Source organism: Gambusia affinis, linkage group LG17 (assembly GCF_019740435.1).
Source record: "Gambusia affinis linkage group LG17, SWU_Gaff_1.0, whole genome shotgun sequence".
NCBI classification, from domain to species: domain Eukaryota; kingdom Metazoa; phylum Chordata; class Actinopteri; order Cyprinodontiformes; family Poeciliidae; genus Gambusia; species Gambusia affinis.
Window position 1 is genome coordinate 20,918,096 of NC_057884.1, and position 20,839 is coordinate 20,938,934.

Here is a 20,839-nt window from a genome sequence, read left to right on the forward strand (position 1 = left end):
TCAAAACCATTAGTAATTTCACATAAGTCTATTTATTTCTAAATAAGAAAAATGGTTCCACTAGAAGACAAAATCACCAGCAGAGGATATTTATTGCTAAATTTGCATCACAAACGGCACAAATCTTTGAAAATCAAACAATTTAAACATTTTACAAACTTCTGCTGAGTTTCCCTCTGAAAATGTTCTCATGCTTTCATTACATCTAAACAAATTGCTTTAGTTAACTTTGTTTTACTTAATTCATTAAAAAGGATTTCTTAGTGTCTTTTGTTGGTAAAATTTACAATATTGGCAATTATTTCCTGAGCTCTTGCATAATGCCTGATTTAAATATGGATTAGATAAATTTTAATGATGCAAAATTATTATAAAGGCTACATATCTTACATAAATACTTACAAGAATGTAATTTCAAAGGTGCTTATGAATAAACATGCTAATTAAACCAACAATAAAACTTATGAAAAACATTTTTAGGTCACTTAGTGAAATGAATATAAATTTTTGAATAAATAGATGGGTTATTGTAATAAATTAAAGTAGCTTTTAATGGAAGTGTGTTATTTAATTCTGGTTCCTTCTAATGTAAAATTCTTGTGCGTCTTTAATTTTTTAATTTCTTATTTTTAAATATAAACCTCTGAAGCTGCATCAAAAGAAACACCATGAAATTAAAATAAATGTCTCAATAAAAACTATCATGTATTTTGTTCATAAATGAGAAACAAACTTTCAGAGAATGACTGTTTGATTATAAACTGACAGAATTTATTTGTAATAAGTGAAGAAATGAGAACCAAAACGAACAACAGAACCGTTTACATCAGACCCACTTCCTCAGATTGGTTTTGAAAGTGACATTTTAATTTTTTTTAACAGGTTAGGGAAGGAATTAAAGAAATATTTTACACTGAGTAGTTATTAGTGCTTTATGGTTAGCGTAGTTAACTTGTTAGCTAGCGCCGTCGCCACTGCTTTACTGGATTAAAATGCAGTTAATGGTTCAAAAACCTTCTAACATTATCAGTAAATTGTTGCATTAATATATATATACATATATACGTATATATATATATATATATATATATATATATATATATATATATATATATATATATATATATATACATATATATATTTCTCCCCTCCAGTGGGCTCTAGTGCCCCTTAAATGAAACTAGACTGACAGGAAGGAGGGAAGGAGACGGAGGAAAACATGCAGTAAATATCGCCGGGTCTGGGAATCGAACCTGTGACGAGGACACAGGGCCTCCAAACACGGCACGCCCGGCTCTAATATATTTAAGGTGTCTATGATAACTACATCACAGTTGTTTTCAAATTAAAAACTGTCCTTTAATTGTGAAATCTGAATGTTTTCTGACAGGAAGTTTCATTTGGTTTCAGGTGGAGACGCCACTCAGCGGTACAGACAGAGCTCCTTGTTCCTTCCTCTGCTATTATCCACTGTAATGAGGAGCATATTTTTCATTATTAGTCTCTGAGTGAAGTGACTCAGAGCTCCATTTTGGAGGAATAAAGGTTGTTTGTGACTCTAAATTTAGAGACACGATGAATTAAACGGAGGTTCTTATCGGCGAGGCAGTAATGGGGAACGCTGCCTGTAAAATGGCTTCACTCAAAGGCTTACTCCATTATTCGTGATAAAGAAATTTAATTCCCAAAAAGCAGAGCGTTGTGTAGTTTCCTCTCACTTGGCAAATGAATAAAAACTTTTTGTAAACCCATGATTGCTTTCATTTGGTAATTCCTGAGTTTTGCATTTATTCAGCAGTCGGTTCCCGTCGGTTTCTGCTTCAGGTAGAAGCAGCGGACCAGAAGAAGAAGAAGTTTCAGAGAGGATTTGTTTTCTGATTGCTATCAGAAGCACAAGCAGCACCGTGACCTCCGACCTTCACGTCCAGAGCAGCAGCCCTGCTCTTCCTCACCTTATTATCCTGCTCTCCAGCCGCCTATTTGATTCTGAATGCACTGATTTCCAAACCTTTCATCCCTCCCTTGGCAATCAGCCGACCCAACCCCACTTCTTCATTTTTTTATTTCAATCAGCGTCTCAGTGAAGTGGGAGGCTGAGCGACGGCTGTGAATGCTCAGACCTTTTAAAATCGCAGGTCCTGTGTTCCCTGAAAACGATCTGCTGACTCACAGAGACAGAAAGTAGAAAGATGCACCAACAGATGCAGACGGAAACCGTTTTATATTTTCTGTTCACAGCAGCATCTCAGTAAACCACAAGCTCTTTAAAAAGTCATTCAAAAATGCATAGTTTCACTTTTTGCATTTTGGATCATATAAGAAATAATGTTTTACAAAATAGTACTAGAAAATAATTTTTTTTTACGAGAATAACGTAATAATATTGAGTTTAATCTCGTGTTACTACGACTAATCTCGTATTATTTTGAGTTTATTCTCAACTCCTGCTTTTCTGCTGGTTTCACAAACTCAAATTTAAGACTTTTTAAGATTTTTATGAATGAAATTTAAGGCACTGAATCAAACAATCCAAAGGAATTGAAAACCTATTCCCCTCCTCGCCTGTGGGGGCGCTGTACCAAGAACCACTAAAGGAAACAACATGAAAACCTCTAAAGACTCTGAGCGCAACTTTCTTATTCACAAAAGGTAAACAAAAATGGAGTAGAGTCAGATTTTAGGTTGTAGGATTTCTCTTTTGTCTTTGGTAAAAAATGTCTCTCGCTAGTGTATGCTAGCAAATTTGTTTTGGTTATATTTACCCAGAATGCCCTGCGCTGTAGTTTATTTCCTGCTTTTGGAGCACTTGGCATTCACATACGCATTCAAACCGCACCAGAATTCACTTCAATCAAACTGAAAGGAAAGTTTGTAGGCAAACCAGAGTTAGAGTTTTTTTGCTACCATCAGATTTTGGTCACACATTCGCAGCTAAAAACTAACTGGAGTTTCTATCCAAACGAACTACAGTTCGATTAAAGTGGACTAAACAAAACTGATGTGAATGGACCCTCAGTCCCAAAATCTAAATCTGAGCGTGAGCGGTCAGTAAAAATGTTATTTATTTCTGGGCTTCTCATGCATTACGTTTAGAGAAAAGTAACAAACTTTTTAGCTAACAGATACAGGAAAGTTCTAGAACACAGGTGTCAAACTCAAGACCCGTGGGCCAAAACCGGTACACCGTAGCTTTTCATGTGGCCCTACAGATTCTAGACTAAACACTAACTGTGCCTAAATATTATGTTAATAGTCAAATTAATGCAGTTTTTATCTGTTTACATCCATATTATATCAATCAGTCCCTCCAGGTTCTTGAGAATTATCATGGAAATTCAAGCAAAAATCAATAAATCCCAGCACTTTTTGGAACTAACACATAATTGGGAGTTTATTGCAGATTTCTCTCAAAAATTGACAAAAACTTTCTTAATTGTACTAAACAGCTGCTTCTGCTTTTACTGATGTCAGATTATAATCCATGATCCACATAAAAAAATTACTGTCATAAATATTTCCAAATTGGTGCCACAAACACTTTGATTTGTATATCCAAAAAAACACAAAAATCCTGGAGGGGCTGACAAGATGTTCAATAATACTATTTAATTTAAAGAATTTATTGATATTTTAACAGTTTATGATCAGGTTTTATCAATACATTCTGGAGTAACCGGCCCTTTAAGAGCTTTCATGATGTTGACCAAAAACTCGTTTGACAGCCTGATCTAGAAGGTTCTGTAACCAGAGAGGAGTTTCCTGCAGCTTCTCATCAGAGAGACCTTTAGGATGCTGAATCTGTCATGGATTTTCCTTTCGTTCTTCTGAACTCACCTGGATTGTGACGATGCGCGGCAGCGGCTGGCGAGTGTTGGCTCCGCCCTCGATGGCAATTCCAAGGGTGCTGGCACTCTTTGGCACCCTCACTAGCATGGAGGTCGGCTCCAAGAGCCCCGGCTGGGCCAGGAAACGGAGAGGAGAGGATTTTATTAAATATTTAAGAGCATCACTTAGTGAAATTATGTTTCTTCTTTGCATTTGCAGTTTGTTCTTTGAGCAAGATGAGTTTTTCTAAAAAGGCCAAGACCTTTTGTTTCTTAACCAACTCAGTGTTATAAATATATTCATGAATACTTTCAACATGTCAAAGGTCAGAAGCATTATCAGGATTTTCATTTCATCTCACTTTTTCTGACTCATTTAAATGTTTATTTCTTCAGTGAATAATCTGAAGCATTAGCATTAGCGCTAGCGGGGTTTAAAGTTCTGGTCCAGTCAAAGCCAACACCAAAGAACATCTTATATCCATGTTATATCATTTCTGTTTCAGATGTTTATGAATGCCCAGTTACCATGAAAACAGAAACAATATAGAATGTAGGTAGTAGAGAAAAAGATATAGAAAACAATATCTAACGGCATTATAGAACATTTAAATTAGAATGTGAAAACTAAATTGGTACTCGACGGTTATAGACTTTAAGGGCAGATATAATTTGAACTGGTGAAAGAGTTTAAGCAGCTTTTAGCTTTTGCTAAATACCATGTTAGTGTGTCGCTTTAGCATTAGCTTCCACTAAATACCATGTTGGTATAGAGCTTTAGCATTAGCTTCCACTAAATACCATGTTGGTATAGCGCTTTAGCATTAGCTTCCACTAAATACCATGTTGGTATAGAGCTTTAGCATTAGCTTTCATTAAATACCATGTTGGTATAGAGCATTAGCATTAGCTTCCACTAAATACCATGTTGGTATAGAGCTTTAGCATTAGCTTTCATTAAATACCATGTTGGTATAGAGCATTAGCATTAGCTTCCACTAAATACCATGTTGGTATAGAGCTTTAGCATTAGCTTTTGCTAAATACCATGTTGGTATAGAGCATTAGCATTAGCTTCCACTAAATACCATGTTGGTATAGAGCTTTAGCATTAGCTTTCATTAAATACCATGTTGGTATAGAGCTTTAGCATTAGCTTTCACTAAATACCATGTTGGTATAGAGCTTTAGCATTAGCTTCCACTAAATACCATGTTGGTATAGAGCATTAGCATTAGCTTCCACTAAATACCATGTTGGTATAGAGCTTTAGCATTAGCTTCCACTAAATACCATGTTGGTATAGAGCATTAGCAGACCTAATGTTTATGGTTCGTTCATCAGGGTTAGCATAGCTAACGTTTTAGACAGCAGTGTAAATTACTGCTGTGAGATTTAAAATGACATTACTGTGGGCGTGTGTCACATTTAAATGTGTCCCTGAGGTCCATATTTGCATTTTTCATATCCACAAGCTGTTGTTTATCAGTTCATAATGTATAAATAAATACCAATCACCACATTATCTATTTTTTTCTTATGAGACGAAGAGAAAACCCCAAAACCATGTTTCAGTTTTTCCCCAGTGACAACAGCAGGAGTTTTTATGTGTAAAATCTGACCGAAATATTTCCAGTTTCTCTCTTTTCCTTCTCTTAATGAAGAAAAAGGTAAATGCGTTGCTCTTTGTGACAATAAAAGCTTTTTATTACACACAGTCCATTTAATCCTTAATTTCCCAGAGACGTAATCCCCAGTGCAAAAAGAAAGCAGCCAGTTTGGAATAAATAAAACACTCCCATCCTTACTTGTTATTCCTGACATCAATCAACCAGGAGCAGAGAGCGATTTCACTTTGGTTACATTAAAGCAAGCAAGTGAACGGATAAATGGCGGATCATGGCTGAATGAATGGATGAATGAGTGATAAATGAAGAAATAAGTGAGACGATGTGAACAAACAAGAGGGAGGAGAGAAGAGATCGCAGTTAGGGTTAAATTCAGGATCAGGAGAAGGATTAAATATCAGACACGCTGATTTATCGAGCTTCTTCCAGCTGGGCCCGATTTCAGCCACACACACACGTTGGCAGACAGCCAATCAGCTGCAAGGAAAATGAATGGAGCTCCGGGATTGGCTGCTTTGCTAACACAAGCTAATAGAGTGTCAGCTAGCATTACGGCTAAGTGTTTCAGTTTCCCAAGCTGTATTTTCTTCAGAATATGTGAGAAATGTGAATATTTCGCAAATACTTTTCAATTATGTTCTGCAAAAAAGAAATAAATAGAAAGTTTAATTAATCATAATTGGAAGCTGATAACGGCCAAGAAGAATTTTATTCAATTAAAAATACTTTACTTATCCCAGAGGGAAATTAAATGTGACAAAATAACTTGGGATGCACAATATATCAGTATTGGCTGATATTAGTGATATATTAACATATCGGTATCGGTCCGATAAATAAAACTGGGCCGATATGAACAACTGATATTTATTTTTTGCTGTTTTTGATTGTTTCTTTTCAAAGGTTTCGAAACAGCAGTGAAATATAATTAACATTGTTAAATATTAGTTATCAGGCTTAACAGTAATATTAATATCGAATATCGATATTGGCCCAAATTTTCATATTGGTGCATCTCTAAAAAAATGGACTTTCACAGGTTTTATTTTCTGAAACAAACCTATATCTTCCTTAATTAAGCCATTATTTTTAGAGTAAAAACAGTTAAACTGAGCCTCAGAAAGACAAAACCACCCGTCTAAACATTCGTCACGTTCTCAGCGGTAGATAATTCTCAATCTGCAGCCGGTTCCGAAGCGCCATCTCACCGGTTTGGTCGTGTTTTCCCCTCCGCCGTCCTGGGAGTGGCGTGCGGGGCGTGCGGATGAGGATCGGGGGCTACCGTCTTTACTGACGTGTCCCGACTCGGCGATGTCCACGCCGCTGTCCTCGCTGAGGGTCTGTCCGCTGTCGGACAGCTGAGACAGGGCGCCGCCTGATGGGAGCACTCCATGTTAAAGGTCACAGATAATCGCTTTCATTAAATTAGTTAAGAATTTACTGAATTTATGAGATATTTATACAAACATTTTTCTCAGATCTTATTAAACTGGACGTAAAAATTATTTGTTTTAATTTTAAGCATAAACAATTATCACTACTGCTGTAAACATAAATCCACATATTGACTATTGCATATAAGATCATCGTTAAAATTCAATTTTATATTAGATTAGAAATAGATTAAACACAAAATAAAACAAGTTATTGCAATTTTGCACTTTAGTGCTTTAGCATTTTGCTAACTTTGAAAACAATTAGCGCACTTAGCTTCTTTCAGGTAAATTTTTCTGATTTACTTCTAAAGCGCTCATTTACTTGGTTGTTTGGTAAACTTTATGTTTATGTGTCAATTGGGCTAGTCAACAGTTAGCAATACTCAACAACTATAAAGCTACTGCCATGAGTGAAAGGTCCATTTGTTGTGCAATAACAAGCTAACGTTATTAGCGTTATTTCACTGACACATGGTGGATTTCAACAAGATTGAATTTAGCACTTTAGCTTTAGCTTCTGCTAAATACCATCTTTATGTAGCGCTTTAGCATTAGCTTTTTAGCACACTAAATCAACATGCAACTAATCTTTTAGCTAGTGGTGGCACCCATTGATGCTTTGGATCTTTTTTGCTGTTCTTATTAACAAGTTAAAAAATAAAAAAACAACTTAAAAATCAGATGTTAGCTGGTTATTTTTGCCTGGAATACAGAGGATCAATTTTAGAAAAGCTCCCATCCACATGAACTTGCACAGTTCCTCCCCCAATTGTTGCATTAAGCATGCCAAACCCATAGGGGGCAGTGTAGCACAAAGCTAGTAACTATGTTAGCCAATCGGATTACTTGATTTTTCTCATCTGTCTCATAACAACAGTTTCAACAAATAGTATTTTTATAATTGTTGCATACTGCAGCTTTAAAATGATAAAAACAGTTCGGATCATTTTTTACCTCTAGCCTGGGGGAGCGGCCGCACCTCGTTGACGTCCGGCTCCGAGTTGGGCCTGTGGACCTCCACCGTCACAAACTGCGGCTTGGAGGCGGCCGGCGGGCCGAGGGAGGCCTTGGACAGGGACACCGGCTTAGAGGGAAGCACAGGAGGAGGAGGCGGGGCAGGAAGTGGCGGCGGCGGCGGGGGAGAAGGGGACGGGGCGGCCGGTTTGGGGCCTCTGTTGGGCGACTGGACCCTGGGAAAGGGGCCGATGTTGTGCTGGGAGACGGAGGCCAGCTGAGCGGACGATATTTTCTCCTTGGGCATTTTCTTCTTGATGGCGGCGTAGTCCCGGGAGGCGTCGCGTCTTGGCGCAGAAGAAGAGCTCGGGGCTGTGAAGTACAACCCAGACTGGGAGGATTCGGAGGACGGGCACTTGATGAGAGCGTCCCGCCTACCTGGGCGCCTCTGAGACCCCGGAGGGGGCGGAGGCTTGAAGGAGGGGGGCGACTCTGCTGTGGCGGACTGAACGTCATCCTGAAGCGAGACGATATATTCACCATCACCGTCGCTAACAGAGAAAACGCAAAAACACATCGACACGGCGCCCGGCGCGCCGCCTCAGGTCCGGATCGTTAAAGCTGACCTGAAACGTTTCCTTCTACAGGTCAGAACTGATGTATGGCCTATTCAAAACACCAGAGCAAAACCAAACAATCATGTTATCCACAGTGAAACGAGTTGTAATGTGGGCTGAAAGGCCGATCAGCAAGGAAGAAGCCATCAATCAAAACGTAACAGAAAGCCATTCTACGGAACTGGCTAGCTGCCATAAATACAGTTTTAACTTGGAAACAAAATGACTTTAGAACTTGCAAACTTGCATTTAAAGGTGACCCATTATGCTTCCTTTAACGAGTTGGGATAGATCTATGGCCTATTCAAAACATGTTCATTACATTTTCCTGCACATAACAATTCTTAGATAATGAGATTTTAGTGTTTTTAGGGCATCATGTCACTTTAAATTCAAATAATCTGCTGCCAGCCACGCCCACAAACTCAATGTTTTGAAAATGGCTACAAGCAAATGCGTAATTATGCAGCTGTACATCTTTGAGTAGCAGAAGTGGAGCCTCCTGCACAACCAACTAAGTGGTTTCTGGATGGTAAGTCCACAGCAAAACATTTGTTGTTTCCAGCAGCCATTGTAAAGCGGATACAGCCGTAAAACCAGCTGACCAAACATGCTGGAGCTCTGCTTCGGATGTTGGGTAACGATGCAGAGCCTGTCAATTAGGACTCAGTAATCGGGAAGTTTCTGAAATAATTTGTTCTTCAGATGCTAAGAAAGATTAACTTATTGCCAGAAAACCGTTTCGCTGTGAATAATGTGAGAATTTTTTAGAGTTGTGTTGTAATTGAATGTTTTGAGTTAAAAGATCTTGTAGAACCATAAAGATGTTCAGTCACCTGTTCTGACTGGATCCTGGCCTTTTTCCAGGACAGGAGAACATTTCTTTACTTCTTAAATCCCTTCACTGCAAATTTTTATCAAGTATTTTTGTCTGGTTTCTGGTACAAATAGCTCAGAGCATTTTTATTAAGAGAAAACGGACTTACAAGTAGCTTTATTGCAAGATATAGGAGCTTTTTAGAGTAAATAATTCCTTAATATTGATGAAAAATTAACAGTTCTACAGGCAGATTATTTCATTTTTACATGTTATAAGTGAAATAATCTGCCAGTGGGATTAGTGATTACTTCATCAATATTATGGAATTATTTACTCCAAACAAGAGCCAATAAGTTGCCGAAAAGTTACTTGTCAGTTTTTTCTTGGTGAGATTTTGTGTTTTTCTGTGATAAACCCTGAATTTGTCCAGTGGTGTGCAGATGAACTCATAATAAACCACAGCCCGACTGTTCTGTATTCACACGGCTGTATTACGCTGCTCCATCAACGTCGGTAACGGTTACGGTCGCCTTGACGACGCATCCAGCCTGGACGGATCCTGCTGATTTCCTGCATTTTCCAAATGTGAGTGAATAAACACAAACTGAAAAGTGGAATGGGCACAGAAACAATATGTGATAAAAAATAATCAAATAATAATAGAAAAAGGAGATGTGTGAGCTGAGCAGTGAAGAAATTAGCTGTTTTCAGTCATGAAATAGGATTTTCAGACCTCACTGAGCTGCTTTCAGGAGGAAAAAAGGCTTCAAGTGTCGCTCACTCCCACTTTTCTTCTTCCAAATCTCACATGGCTCCCACTCCACTCTGGTTTTCAGAGCCTGCAGCCATGTTTCAACCACCTTCCCATCTCCCTTCGCCCTCCCCCGTCGGCCTTATCTCTTATTTTCTGGCTGCTTCCAGCAGAGCTCACCAGAGAGACGTCGGTCAGCAGCGTGTTCAGGCTCTCCGGAGGATCCGCCTCGTTACTCTCCGCCACGCTGTCGTTCTGCAGGCAGGAGGAAGAGGAAAGACACCAGCCGAAGAGTCAGGCAGAAATGATTAATCGTGACTAGTCACGATTAATCGATTATTGAAATTACAGTCAACCAATTTAGTAATCGATTAATCGTTAACGGAAGTAAACAGACTCTACAAAAGACCATTCGCTGAAAGAAGAACCCACTCAGAGCAGGAATTAAACCACAAATGTTGAATTTAAGATGAAAAACCTTCTTTCTATGTAAACATGTTTTACCCAGAACTCAGTTTCATTTTTAGCTTCACCTGATTAAAAAAACCTCCAGCCTCACCTTGTATTGATGGTAAGTCAGGAAAAGGGGCTCAGATTTTCACATATTATTACTATATTTTAGATTCAGGTGAATCTTTTTGCTGCCAATTATTAAACGTTCATTAAAGGATTGCTGTGCTGTTTCATTTTAAGAAATAAAATATTTATTTTCTTGTTTAAACAAAGAATTACATAGATGTTTTATTTGGATTTTTATGTATTCTTAGTACAGAATAAAATAGGCTTAAGTGACTGAATGAAAAATCTGCGGAATTTGCCAATTTTCTTATGCGATTAATCAATTAATCATCATAATAATCAACTAATCATCAAAATAATCAATTACTGAAATAATCGTTGGTTGCAGCCGTAGTTAGAAGTATTTTTTTTGGTGCAGATTTATCCTTTGCTACAGATGAATACCTAAAGGAATGTTTTTCTTATCCGATTAATCGATTAATTGTCGGAATAATCGATTGCTGAAATAATTGTTAGCTGCAGCCGTAGTTTGCAGCCGATGTTTAAATCCCAAACAAACCCCAGATTTCATGGCTGCTCCACGTTTGTTTACAAGCTGGACAGGAAGCAGTGCAAGCAAAGAAGAGATGCAGCCCTCAGACAGACGCTCAGAGGCTCCATGTCTTCTTCCACAAACAGAAACACACACACTGAAATCGATAAGAACCCTTCAGCTCCGCTCAGAGCTGGATCTGGAGGACCGACCCGTCTGACGTGGCAAACGGAGGCAAATCTGAGCGCGAGCGGCGCCCTTCATTTACCTCTGCTACTGAACCAAAACAAAAGCCCCATCCATTCAGCTTGATTAGCCCTCACTGCAGCATGTGCAGCACTTACACCCCGTCCATTTATCACAACAGTCAATCGACTTTCCGCATGCGGAGATGCTTCTCTGCACTGTAAGCAAACCCGGGCTGGCTGCCATGACTGTACAGCACATGCAGCTGTGAGCAGGTGATGCACAAAGATTCAGCAAATTCAGTTGGTTGTGCTAATTTCCTGCAGCGTTCTGTTTTCCTGCCATATATTAATTAACAAATATTAATTAAAAGGACTTTTAAAAACAGAGCTGTTATACAAAATAATGGGAAAACAAAATAACTCATTGTGTTTGTCTTAAGGCATAAGAATGGAAAGTTTAGTGGAAGGTAAATCTACATGAAAATACTGTTTAGCAGAACCACATTTCTATGCTAAAGTCTATGAATAAATGAATAAAAATATACATTAACCTTAAAATTATAAATAAATTAAAAACAGAAATTACAAAAAACATAAAAATAAATAAAAATGACAATTTATGAATAGATAAATAAAAAAGTACAAAATATAGATACATAAAAAATTTAAATACAAATTAGAATTATGAATTATTTAGTGTTTTCATTGGCTTTATAGAAATCAATTACTGAATTATATCACTGTGTAATTATTCTTTATCAAGGATTTTCAGAATGAAAATAAAAGTAACCAAAAGTATTACAGATGTTTCATTCATTTCATTTTGTTGCGTTCTGGGCTTTGGGATAAAAACATAAAAAAAACAAAATGTCCCCACAGTAACAGCGATACAAACATCTATTGCTCTGCACCTGATTATGTAGATACCTGCCTTTGTGAGCGGCTCAGGAACGCAGACCCACCCAGCTCTCTAATCTGCACCAATCACCCACGGGTCCAAAACGGCACAAATGGAAGCCGCATAAACAGCCTGTGGAATAGCCAGCATGCTAACGCGGCTCCTCAGAGGAGGACAGGCTGAACCTGCCTGAATGAGAACCGGCTGGTAAACCTGAAGTCAGTCGACGGCTTATCTCTGCAGACACCCAACCAAATATTCATGTATTTACTACTTCCTGTTTGGGCTCCTATGTGAACCCAAACAAATAAGAACCCGAATAAATACAAAACATGCATGAGAACATTAGCAAACAGAGCTGCTGTTCAAAAACCAGCTAAACTGTTGCCGGCTAGAAAACCCCCCAAATCAAACACTTTCATCAGAATATTCAGAGGTTTTCTCTAAAAACAACAGAAGGCAGGTTTCTACTCTTATTTTAAAAAGTAATATTTAACTGTGGAACAACAATATTGGAGAAATGTTGACAAATATCTTCCGAGTCACGTCTCTAAAGAGTGAAATTAGCATTCTCACGTCTAGGCTGCCAGAAACACAACATTACTGCAGGTCATGAATTTAAATCGCTAACTCTAAAATTAATTTGGTTCACTAACATTTTACTTCTTCATCTGTGTCAGAACATGTAGAAAAACGGAATAATTACTCAACTTAACCCCAAAAACATGAACTGTTGTGACCGTGGATGTTTAGATGCCTGTGAACGCCTCACAAATAACCTTTCTTTTCCAGTTGACAGCTCTGTAAGCTTTGTTCCATAAATTATTCATGATTGATTATTAAGACAGGGATTCGATTTACTAAAGGTGACCTACTATGCCTCCTTAAACAGGTTAGGATACGTCTGTGGGCAAAACAAATCATGTTCATAACTGTTTTTGCACAAAAACTTTCTGAGATAGTGAGATTTTAGTCTGCTTATACAACCGTACAACTCGGAAAAGCAGAAGTGGAGCCTCCTGCACGACCAACAAGATTGCAGCACGGGGTTTCTGGATGCTAAGACAACAGCAAAACACGCAGTGCAAAGAGCAGTAAAACCAGCTGACCAAATGTCCTGGAACTCAGGTCCGGTTGCTAGGTAACGCACTGCAATTGCAAAAATTGCACTAATAATAATAACAGTAGCAATATGTACATGACTCTCCAAAAGCTTTAACATCTCCACTGACAAAATGGCCATTAAAGAACAGAGTCAATGTATGCATTTGACCTCCATTTATTTTATTTTGTCTTGTTTTGGGTTTATTGTCATCGACCACCAGGAACTTCTGCTGCTGCCTGCGAGACTTAAATGCTTTAAAAATCGAGGTTAGGAAATGGGCCGCCATCGTTCATGTAAATAAAATCTATTGAGAGTCACAGGAAGTTATCAAATCCTGAAAATATCCAGATTCTGCTCTGAAAGATGCTTTTTCCTGTGTGGCATCCCATAGTTTTGGATTCCTCAGACGTGAGGCAGCAGGTGAATTATTATCGAACTGACCTATTTAGAGGGAGTGAAGGAATAAAAGATTAAACACTCTGTGAGGGTGATCCATTTGTTTTATGTCAACTCTGTCAGAAAAGTCACACCACTAACCTTTAAACTCAAGCTTTCCAGTTGGTCCAATTTTTATAAATGTGAATAAAATTAGGATAAAAGTAGAAAAGTGTTTTTACTGAATCTTGTTGGAACCACTCAGAAAAAGGAAAAGTGTTTTCTCTGCACCGGCTGCATGTGAGATGCATTAAGATCATTTGCTTGGTGGAACGGACCTCAGGTAATGACTGCTGTCATATTTTGGTTTTTGGTAACAAAGCGCCCGGCTGGATTTGGCAGAGATGGAAAATGATTAATGAAACCCTGAAGAAATGTAACGAAAAGAAACAAATTATTTCTCCTAAAAACCCAGAACTGATTCAGACGGACGATGAAACTGTTCTGACATGAACCCAGAATTTATTCTCAGGATATTAAGATTTTATTCTCATGTTAGTAAGAGATTATTCTGCTGTTATTATGACTTTATACTGTCATATGAATATGTTCTCAGAACTACTTCTTTATTTCAACATTATTCTAAGAACACTGACATTTTGTCACAACTTCTGTCACATATAACTTTATTCTTCTTAAACTGTCATTACTAGTTTTTTTATTACAAGTTTATTCTCATAATTATGACTATTTTTGGATTATTACAATTTTATTCTCGTATTATTAGTCCTTCTATTATCACTTTATTCTCTTGTTATTATGATTTCTTCTTATAGTTTGACTAAAGGTGATACAACTTGTAATTTTTTTCTGACCCTAATCAAACATTGTAGAATAAAAACCCTAAAAAAGGCTGAAAAAGTTACTTTGAGTATATAATAGAGTCTTTTTGCTATTCATAACCTATAATTTACTGTACATTCTGACTTTGTAAGCAATGAGAGCAAACAAAAAGCCAAGAAGGATAAAAAACACAGCAAACAAAGTCACTGCAAAAGCCCAAAGTGTGCTGGTGTTTTTGATTCGCCTCAGGGACGTTAAATTGTGTCGTTCTGTTTGTTCTGCATTGGTGATGGAAGCCATTCATCATGTTCAGCAGCAGATCCTACCTCCATCATGTCTATCAGCCACAGCAGCCTCTCCTACGGAAGGGGAGACGGGTCGGGTTAAAAGCAACAAACTGGGGGAATGAAAACCCATAAAACATCAGCAGGTGGAAAATGAAAAGCGTCACAGACGAGCTGAGCATCAGAACAGCGTCTTTACCAAACAGATATTCTAAAAAATACTGGAAATGACGACGATGTGAAGCAGTAAGAGGCAAACTGAAGGTGACAGGGAAATAAAAACGAGCTGAACAGAAATTTTACTGAGAATCAGTGATAAAATGATACTAAGACAAAATTATAAGAAAGCAAAAGTAATGGAAACAACCATTTGTGGAGCTTTAACTTTTGTTTACATCCAGATTTATCTGTTTTTTTCTGGCGCAGAATTATGAGGCACGTCTCACATCAACGACGTAAAAGTCTGATAAAATACGAAGAGACCGCGTGTCTCATCGTATCTCATTACACAATAATGATGTGTAATCACAATAAAACCCAGAAACATGATAATGATGTGTAATCACATCATTATCATGTTTCTGGGTTTTATTTTATGTGAGTAAAAAAATGTTTTAGAAAAGACGCCTTGAAAGCTTCTTACTAAACTAGAGCTGGACAATCAATCAATAATATATATCACGATAGACACGTGATCAATATCAATAGATAATACTTCTGATAGAATATTTAGTATTCAATTTATAGCATATTAGCCGCACAGCATTCTGGGAGATGTAGGCAGAGGAAATGCTTCAGCTAGCTAACCTAGCCTAGCTTGGTGGAATCAACTGACTCACTCCCTTTTTGGTTGCCTAGCAACAACCTGCTGGGCAGGAAGCAGTTTCAAGTCCCCCCCCTAACTTTGGTTGCCTAGCAACAACCTACTGACTGACTCAGCAGCAGTTTCAAGTTTCCCCTCAGCGCCTCAAAACTGCTTAAAAATACAAAATAACGACATGAATAAAAAACGTGACTTAACAAATGGGAGGTTTTTGAAACGACTCTTTTTTTAGACACTGAAAAACATTAACTTATTGATTTACTAAAATGTTTGTATTGATTTCAGAAGCATTCGAGACCCAAATGGACAAAATGTGAATTTATTATAACAGGTCCCCTTTAAAAGATACGGTTTGGTGAAGCTTTCCTACCCGCGCAGAGCTGAGCGTTGTGTTGGTCATGAAGCTGGCTGATGACGACGTCAGCGTGTCTGGAAACGACACCATGGACAGGCAGTCCGGCTGAGCGTTGGCGGCGCCCGCCGTCCCCTGCCGCGCCTTCAGGGCCTGGATCTCTCGCCGCAGCACCAGGCCGTCGAAGCGCTCCAGGTCCTGCGGCGTGACCAGCCCTCTCACCTCCGACAGGAGGGAAAACTGAGCAAACACAGGGAAGCAGACGCGTGACGTAGCAACTTTGAATCAATTTTTTCCAGCATTAAACATGACGAAGACGACGGAAACCAAAACTCCACGGTTTTAAATCTCAGCAGAGCTCAGGAAGCTTGAGTTCAAACATCAGAGGTACAGAAATCGATCCTCTAGCTCACCTTGGCGTGCGTGTTGAGCAGCTCGAACAGCGCCATGACCAGCGGCTCGATGCCGATGTGTCCGTCCCTGTACTCCTCCACGTAGTAGCTCATGGTCTGACGCTCGGCTTCGGTCAGCAGGTGGCGCGCCTGCTCCTCCAGCATGGCGCGGGATTGGTTGACCAGGCTGGACAGGGTCACCTGAGAGCCGGCAACGCCCTTATAGAAGCCGGGCTGCAGTCAGTGGAAGAAAAGACACAACACAAAGATTTTATGGTCAGACTTTTCTGGATTTACTTGGGTTTGATTTTTTTTTATTGACCAACTACTAATATCAATAAAGCAACAAATATTTCTCAGTGGTTATTTCTTCCTCATGCCTGCAGGTTAAAGTTTTTATAAAACTTCATATAAAGAGACAAAACTTTTGATGCCCTTCTGTTAATGATGGAAAAACCCACAATGATCACTGAAATACCTTGAAACTAATGAATAATAAATAAAAATTTACTGAAAATTAACCATAAAATTGTCTGTTAAATCAAATAATTTTTATTATTATATAGACATAAATGCATTAGTTTAAGATATTTTACCTTGTCTGTATTAAGTTTCCAACATAATCTGTGATATCTGGTTTCATGTTTTCTTCTGACACCTTTCAGAACTGATCTTTATTTGCTTTTACTAATTATTCTATTTTGATTTAATCAGGTGAAAATTTATTTCCGGCTCTTTCTTGAGAATTTCCTGCCCCTTTGAAGTTATTTTCTGATAAATATAACACGATGTCATCTGCAAACATGGTGAATTTTGACGCAAAACAAAGATCAAACAAGTCAACAATCAGTGTTTGACTTTGTTAACTAAAACATGAGTTACTCAAACAGTAAAGCAATAATCATAAACATTAGTTCTGCTAATGCTAAAGTGCTATACCAACATAATATGTAGCAAAAGCTAATGCAAAAGCGTTAAATTCCTACAATGTGTCAATGATACAATTTATATGATTAATTAAGTTAAGAGCTAAGCAATATCAAAGTTAGCTCTGCTATTAGCGCATTAGCGGAAGTTTAACCATCACCTAAATGAATAAAGTGGGCAAAGAGGAGAACAATAAAAGAACAAGAGAAAATAAACTGAATCAAAAAATAAACTTCACCAACTTACACTGGAACTGTATTTTCAATCCAAAATTATAAATTACCCTCAGACTTCCGTCTTCCTGTTTTCCCTCATTCATTATCATTATCCTGGTTGCACTGCAGCTTGCTGCTGAACAGAAGCTGTGATGTTCACACATGTGGGCAGCCGGGATTTTTTTCCTCGTTGTTACAGCTGTCAGCGTAGCGCCAGATGGCGTCTCTGTCATCCAGAAACGTCAGAGCTGTCAATATCGCTTCACGGCTCCATATCTCCTCCTTTCCCTGCATATTTTCTCCCCTCTCTCCGTTATCTACTTGCCTACAAGCAGCTCTTCTTTAATTAACTCCTTAATCAAAGACACCACTTCAAAGTCAACGCTTCGGGGTCTGCGCCTGACTCCGTTTGCAGAGATGAAAACAAAAGGAGGAAACAGAGCCGGTGCAACCTCCCTACGTCTCTCTTTTCTCCTTCCCACCTCATCTTCAACTCTGGCTGTCATTATCAGCTGTGGTTGTCGCAGGTCCCCCCGTTTGAGCGCAGCCAAAAAACCTGACATGGCCAAGGTGAATTGAGCCGTTGCGCTGCCTGAATCCTAATAACCGGAGTGCTTACCACGAGGATTCCTTTAAAGCTTCCGTGCTCTGGTTACTTAACTCAAGGGCGCAGCAGAGCGAAGCGACAGGACCACACCGGGAATGTGAGCGGCCTATTGCTGTCGGATTACAGAGCGGATTGACACTTCAGGGAGCTTTAAAAAATAAAATATTGGTGTCACTCAGCTGGAGCGGAACACCTGGAGTTACCTGCTAATAAGATGTGGGGCATTTTAACCGCGAGGATGCGGTTTTCCAGTGAACGGACGTCCTGTGTAAATGGTCTGAAGCTGGATCAGATCCATCGCTGCTCTCATTTACAGTCCAGGCTGCTCAATGCCAAACAATTCATCAGTATGCCAAGCAAATAAGGCCTCTGACCACACAAGGAAGGGGTGTAACCATATGAAAGCTTTGTGAGATGATTATTAAAACCTCTCTATGAAAACTCAGTGCTGCATTCAGGGCAAAATATGGCCTTTAGGAAACAGCGGTAATGGCTAAGCTACTGCTAAAGTGCTACACAAGCTAATGTACTAAAGCGCCAACTTCAATTCAAACTAGAAACATTTACATTTCCATGCTGTGAGAATGCTATCATTTGGGATCAGTATTGAATTACAGTTGCAATAGGGTTGGAAATATGGTCAGATATAACAATATGAACGCTTAGCTATTGCTAAAGTGCTATGGAAGCTAATGCTAAAGCGCTAACTTCAATTTAAGGGAATTAGGACTGTATTAAGATCGGAAGGAAGGTTGTGTGTAACAATATGAAAGTTTTTTGAGATGATTATTATCAAGACTAAAATATCTCTGTTGAACCTCAGTGCTGCGTTCAGTATAAAATCTGGCATTTAGGAAACAGTGGCATTTGTTAAGCTAATGCTAAAGTGCTACAGAAGCTAAACTGCTAACTTCAATTCAAACTAGTAATATTTACATTTCCAAAACAAGAGCATGAACATAAATGTCTAACTACTTAAAGTACTCTTAAGACTCCATAACCAAAACTTCAGCACAGATTTCAACTGAAATTTTACAAAATAGCGTTTTAGAATTTATTCGGATAAATTAATTTAGGGGAAGCTAAGTGTGGCTGCACAGTGGCGCAGTTGGTAGAGCTGTTGCCTTGCAGCAAGAAGGTCCTGGGTACGATTCCCGGCCCGGGGTCTTTCTGCATGGAGTTTGCATGTTCTCCCTGCGCATGGTGGGTTCTCTCCGGGTTCTCCGGCTTCCTCCCACAGTCCAGAAACATGACTGTCAGGTTAATTGGTCTCTAAATTCTCCCTAGGTGTGAGTGTGAATGGTTGTGTGTCTTGTATGTCTCTGTGTTGCTCTGCGACAGACTGGCGACCTGTCCAGGGTGAACCCGCCTCTCGCCCGGGACGCAGCTGGAGAGGAACCAGCAACCCTCCTGACCCCATTAGGGACAAGGGTGTTCAGAAAATGGATGGATGGATGGATGGATGGAAGCTAAGTGTACTAATCACTTTTTTAAAGTTAGCAAAAGTGCCAAAAAAAAATTTGTTCCCTTGTCAGCGCAGTAACGGAAGTGTGCCAAACCCTGAAATAAAGTAATTATGTTACTGGGGTAGCATTTAAAGAAAACACAGTTGATTTTTTACAATAAAAATATATTTTTTGTAATTTTAAGTTCTTAAAAATGGGTATAAACATCCATGATAACTCTTATTTTGTTCATAAAGTGCTAAAGTATTCTAAAAATTTGATAAACAAAACTTCAAAATAAACTTTATTCAACAGAAATTTCACAAAGCAACCAATTATATCTGCATTTTCCCAGAAAAAATGATTTTGGGGAAGCTCAGTGCGCTACATGTTTTCAAGGTTAGCAAAAGTGCTAAGCTAAAATTAGCCCACCACTGGTTCCAACCATACCATTCATGTTACAACCACTTTCAGATAAAATCTGGATGTGATTCTGAAACAAGGTGATGGAAAAATCTCCAGCCACAAACCCTGACCAACTTTGTGCTCATCCTTTGCTCTGAAGCATTCTGGAGTCTCTCAAACCTCATTCATTTGCTGCAGATCAGCTCCCAAATGGGTTCAGGGGGAAACTAATGATTGAACATTGCTGTGTGACCTACACTTAATTAATTAGCTTATCTGTCTGCTTTGGCCTTTGGGCTGCAATTCCAGTTGGGAGGGAGGTGGAGGACGGCTAAATGTAGTTCAGAACTGACAGAGACGGAAACCTCGTTGCTTGTTTAAGCGGTGTACCCACCTGCAGATAAATATTGATGCTGCGGCGGTGGGAGGTTAGCGGTGGGGGTCGACTCCAACACGGGCTGCCTGACACACATGGAGGAGCAGCAGAGCCTTGAGTTATCGCATTGCTCCTCTCCGCTAAGCCCCAAAGCCCTAGCGCTATACATCTTCCCCTCTTAATGCCCCCAGACTCGCTCCATCATGCTAGCACAAAGCGCCCTGTTCAGTGGCTCATTCTGAGCTTCTTCATGAAAACGGCAGCATTTCATTTTCCTCATGCTGCATTTTATAACATGATTACTTCAAGTTGACACAATCTTCTTCCTGATGTCTGTACCCAGCAGATTTAAGCTAGCTAGTTTAGCAACAGAGCGTTAAGAAAACCCTTAGCAACAAAACGTATGTGTGCTCATTTATTACAATATGTACATAATATTACATGTAAACATTATGAAATACTATACATATTTAAGTGATACATCTTTTAGGGCTGGTACTAAAGACTATTTTAGTAATCAATT

At 38.9% G+C, this 20,839-nt stretch overlaps 1 protein-coding gene across 3 annotated transcripts in view; it reads right to left on the minus strand.

The window, feature by feature from the left end:
* whrna (whirlin a) overlaps nucleotides 1-20,839 on the minus strand; it is a 122,510-nt gene that overhangs the window by 1,085 nt on the left and 100,586 nt on the right. The window contains exons 6-12 of one of the 3 annotated variants that reach the window (XM_044095728.1): nucleotides 16,363-16,575; nucleotides 15,968-16,189; nucleotides 14,817-14,849; nucleotides 10,211-10,285; nucleotides 7,843-8,359; nucleotides 6,661-6,827; nucleotides 3,835-3,957 (exon numbers count right to left, since the gene is read on the minus strand). In XM_044095728.1, the coding sequence (XP_043951663.1) occupies nucleotides 3,835-3,957; nucleotides 6,661-6,827; nucleotides 7,843-8,359; nucleotides 10,211-10,285; nucleotides 14,817-14,849; nucleotides 15,968-16,189; nucleotides 16,363-16,575 (1,350 nt within the window). The remainder of the gene's footprint in view (nucleotides 1-3,834; nucleotides 3,958-6,660; nucleotides 6,828-7,842; nucleotides 8,360-10,210; nucleotides 10,286-14,816; nucleotides 14,850-15,967; nucleotides 16,190-16,362; nucleotides 16,576-20,839) is intronic. The other 2 variants (XM_044095729.1, XM_044095730.1) reach the window with 2 other exon arrangements.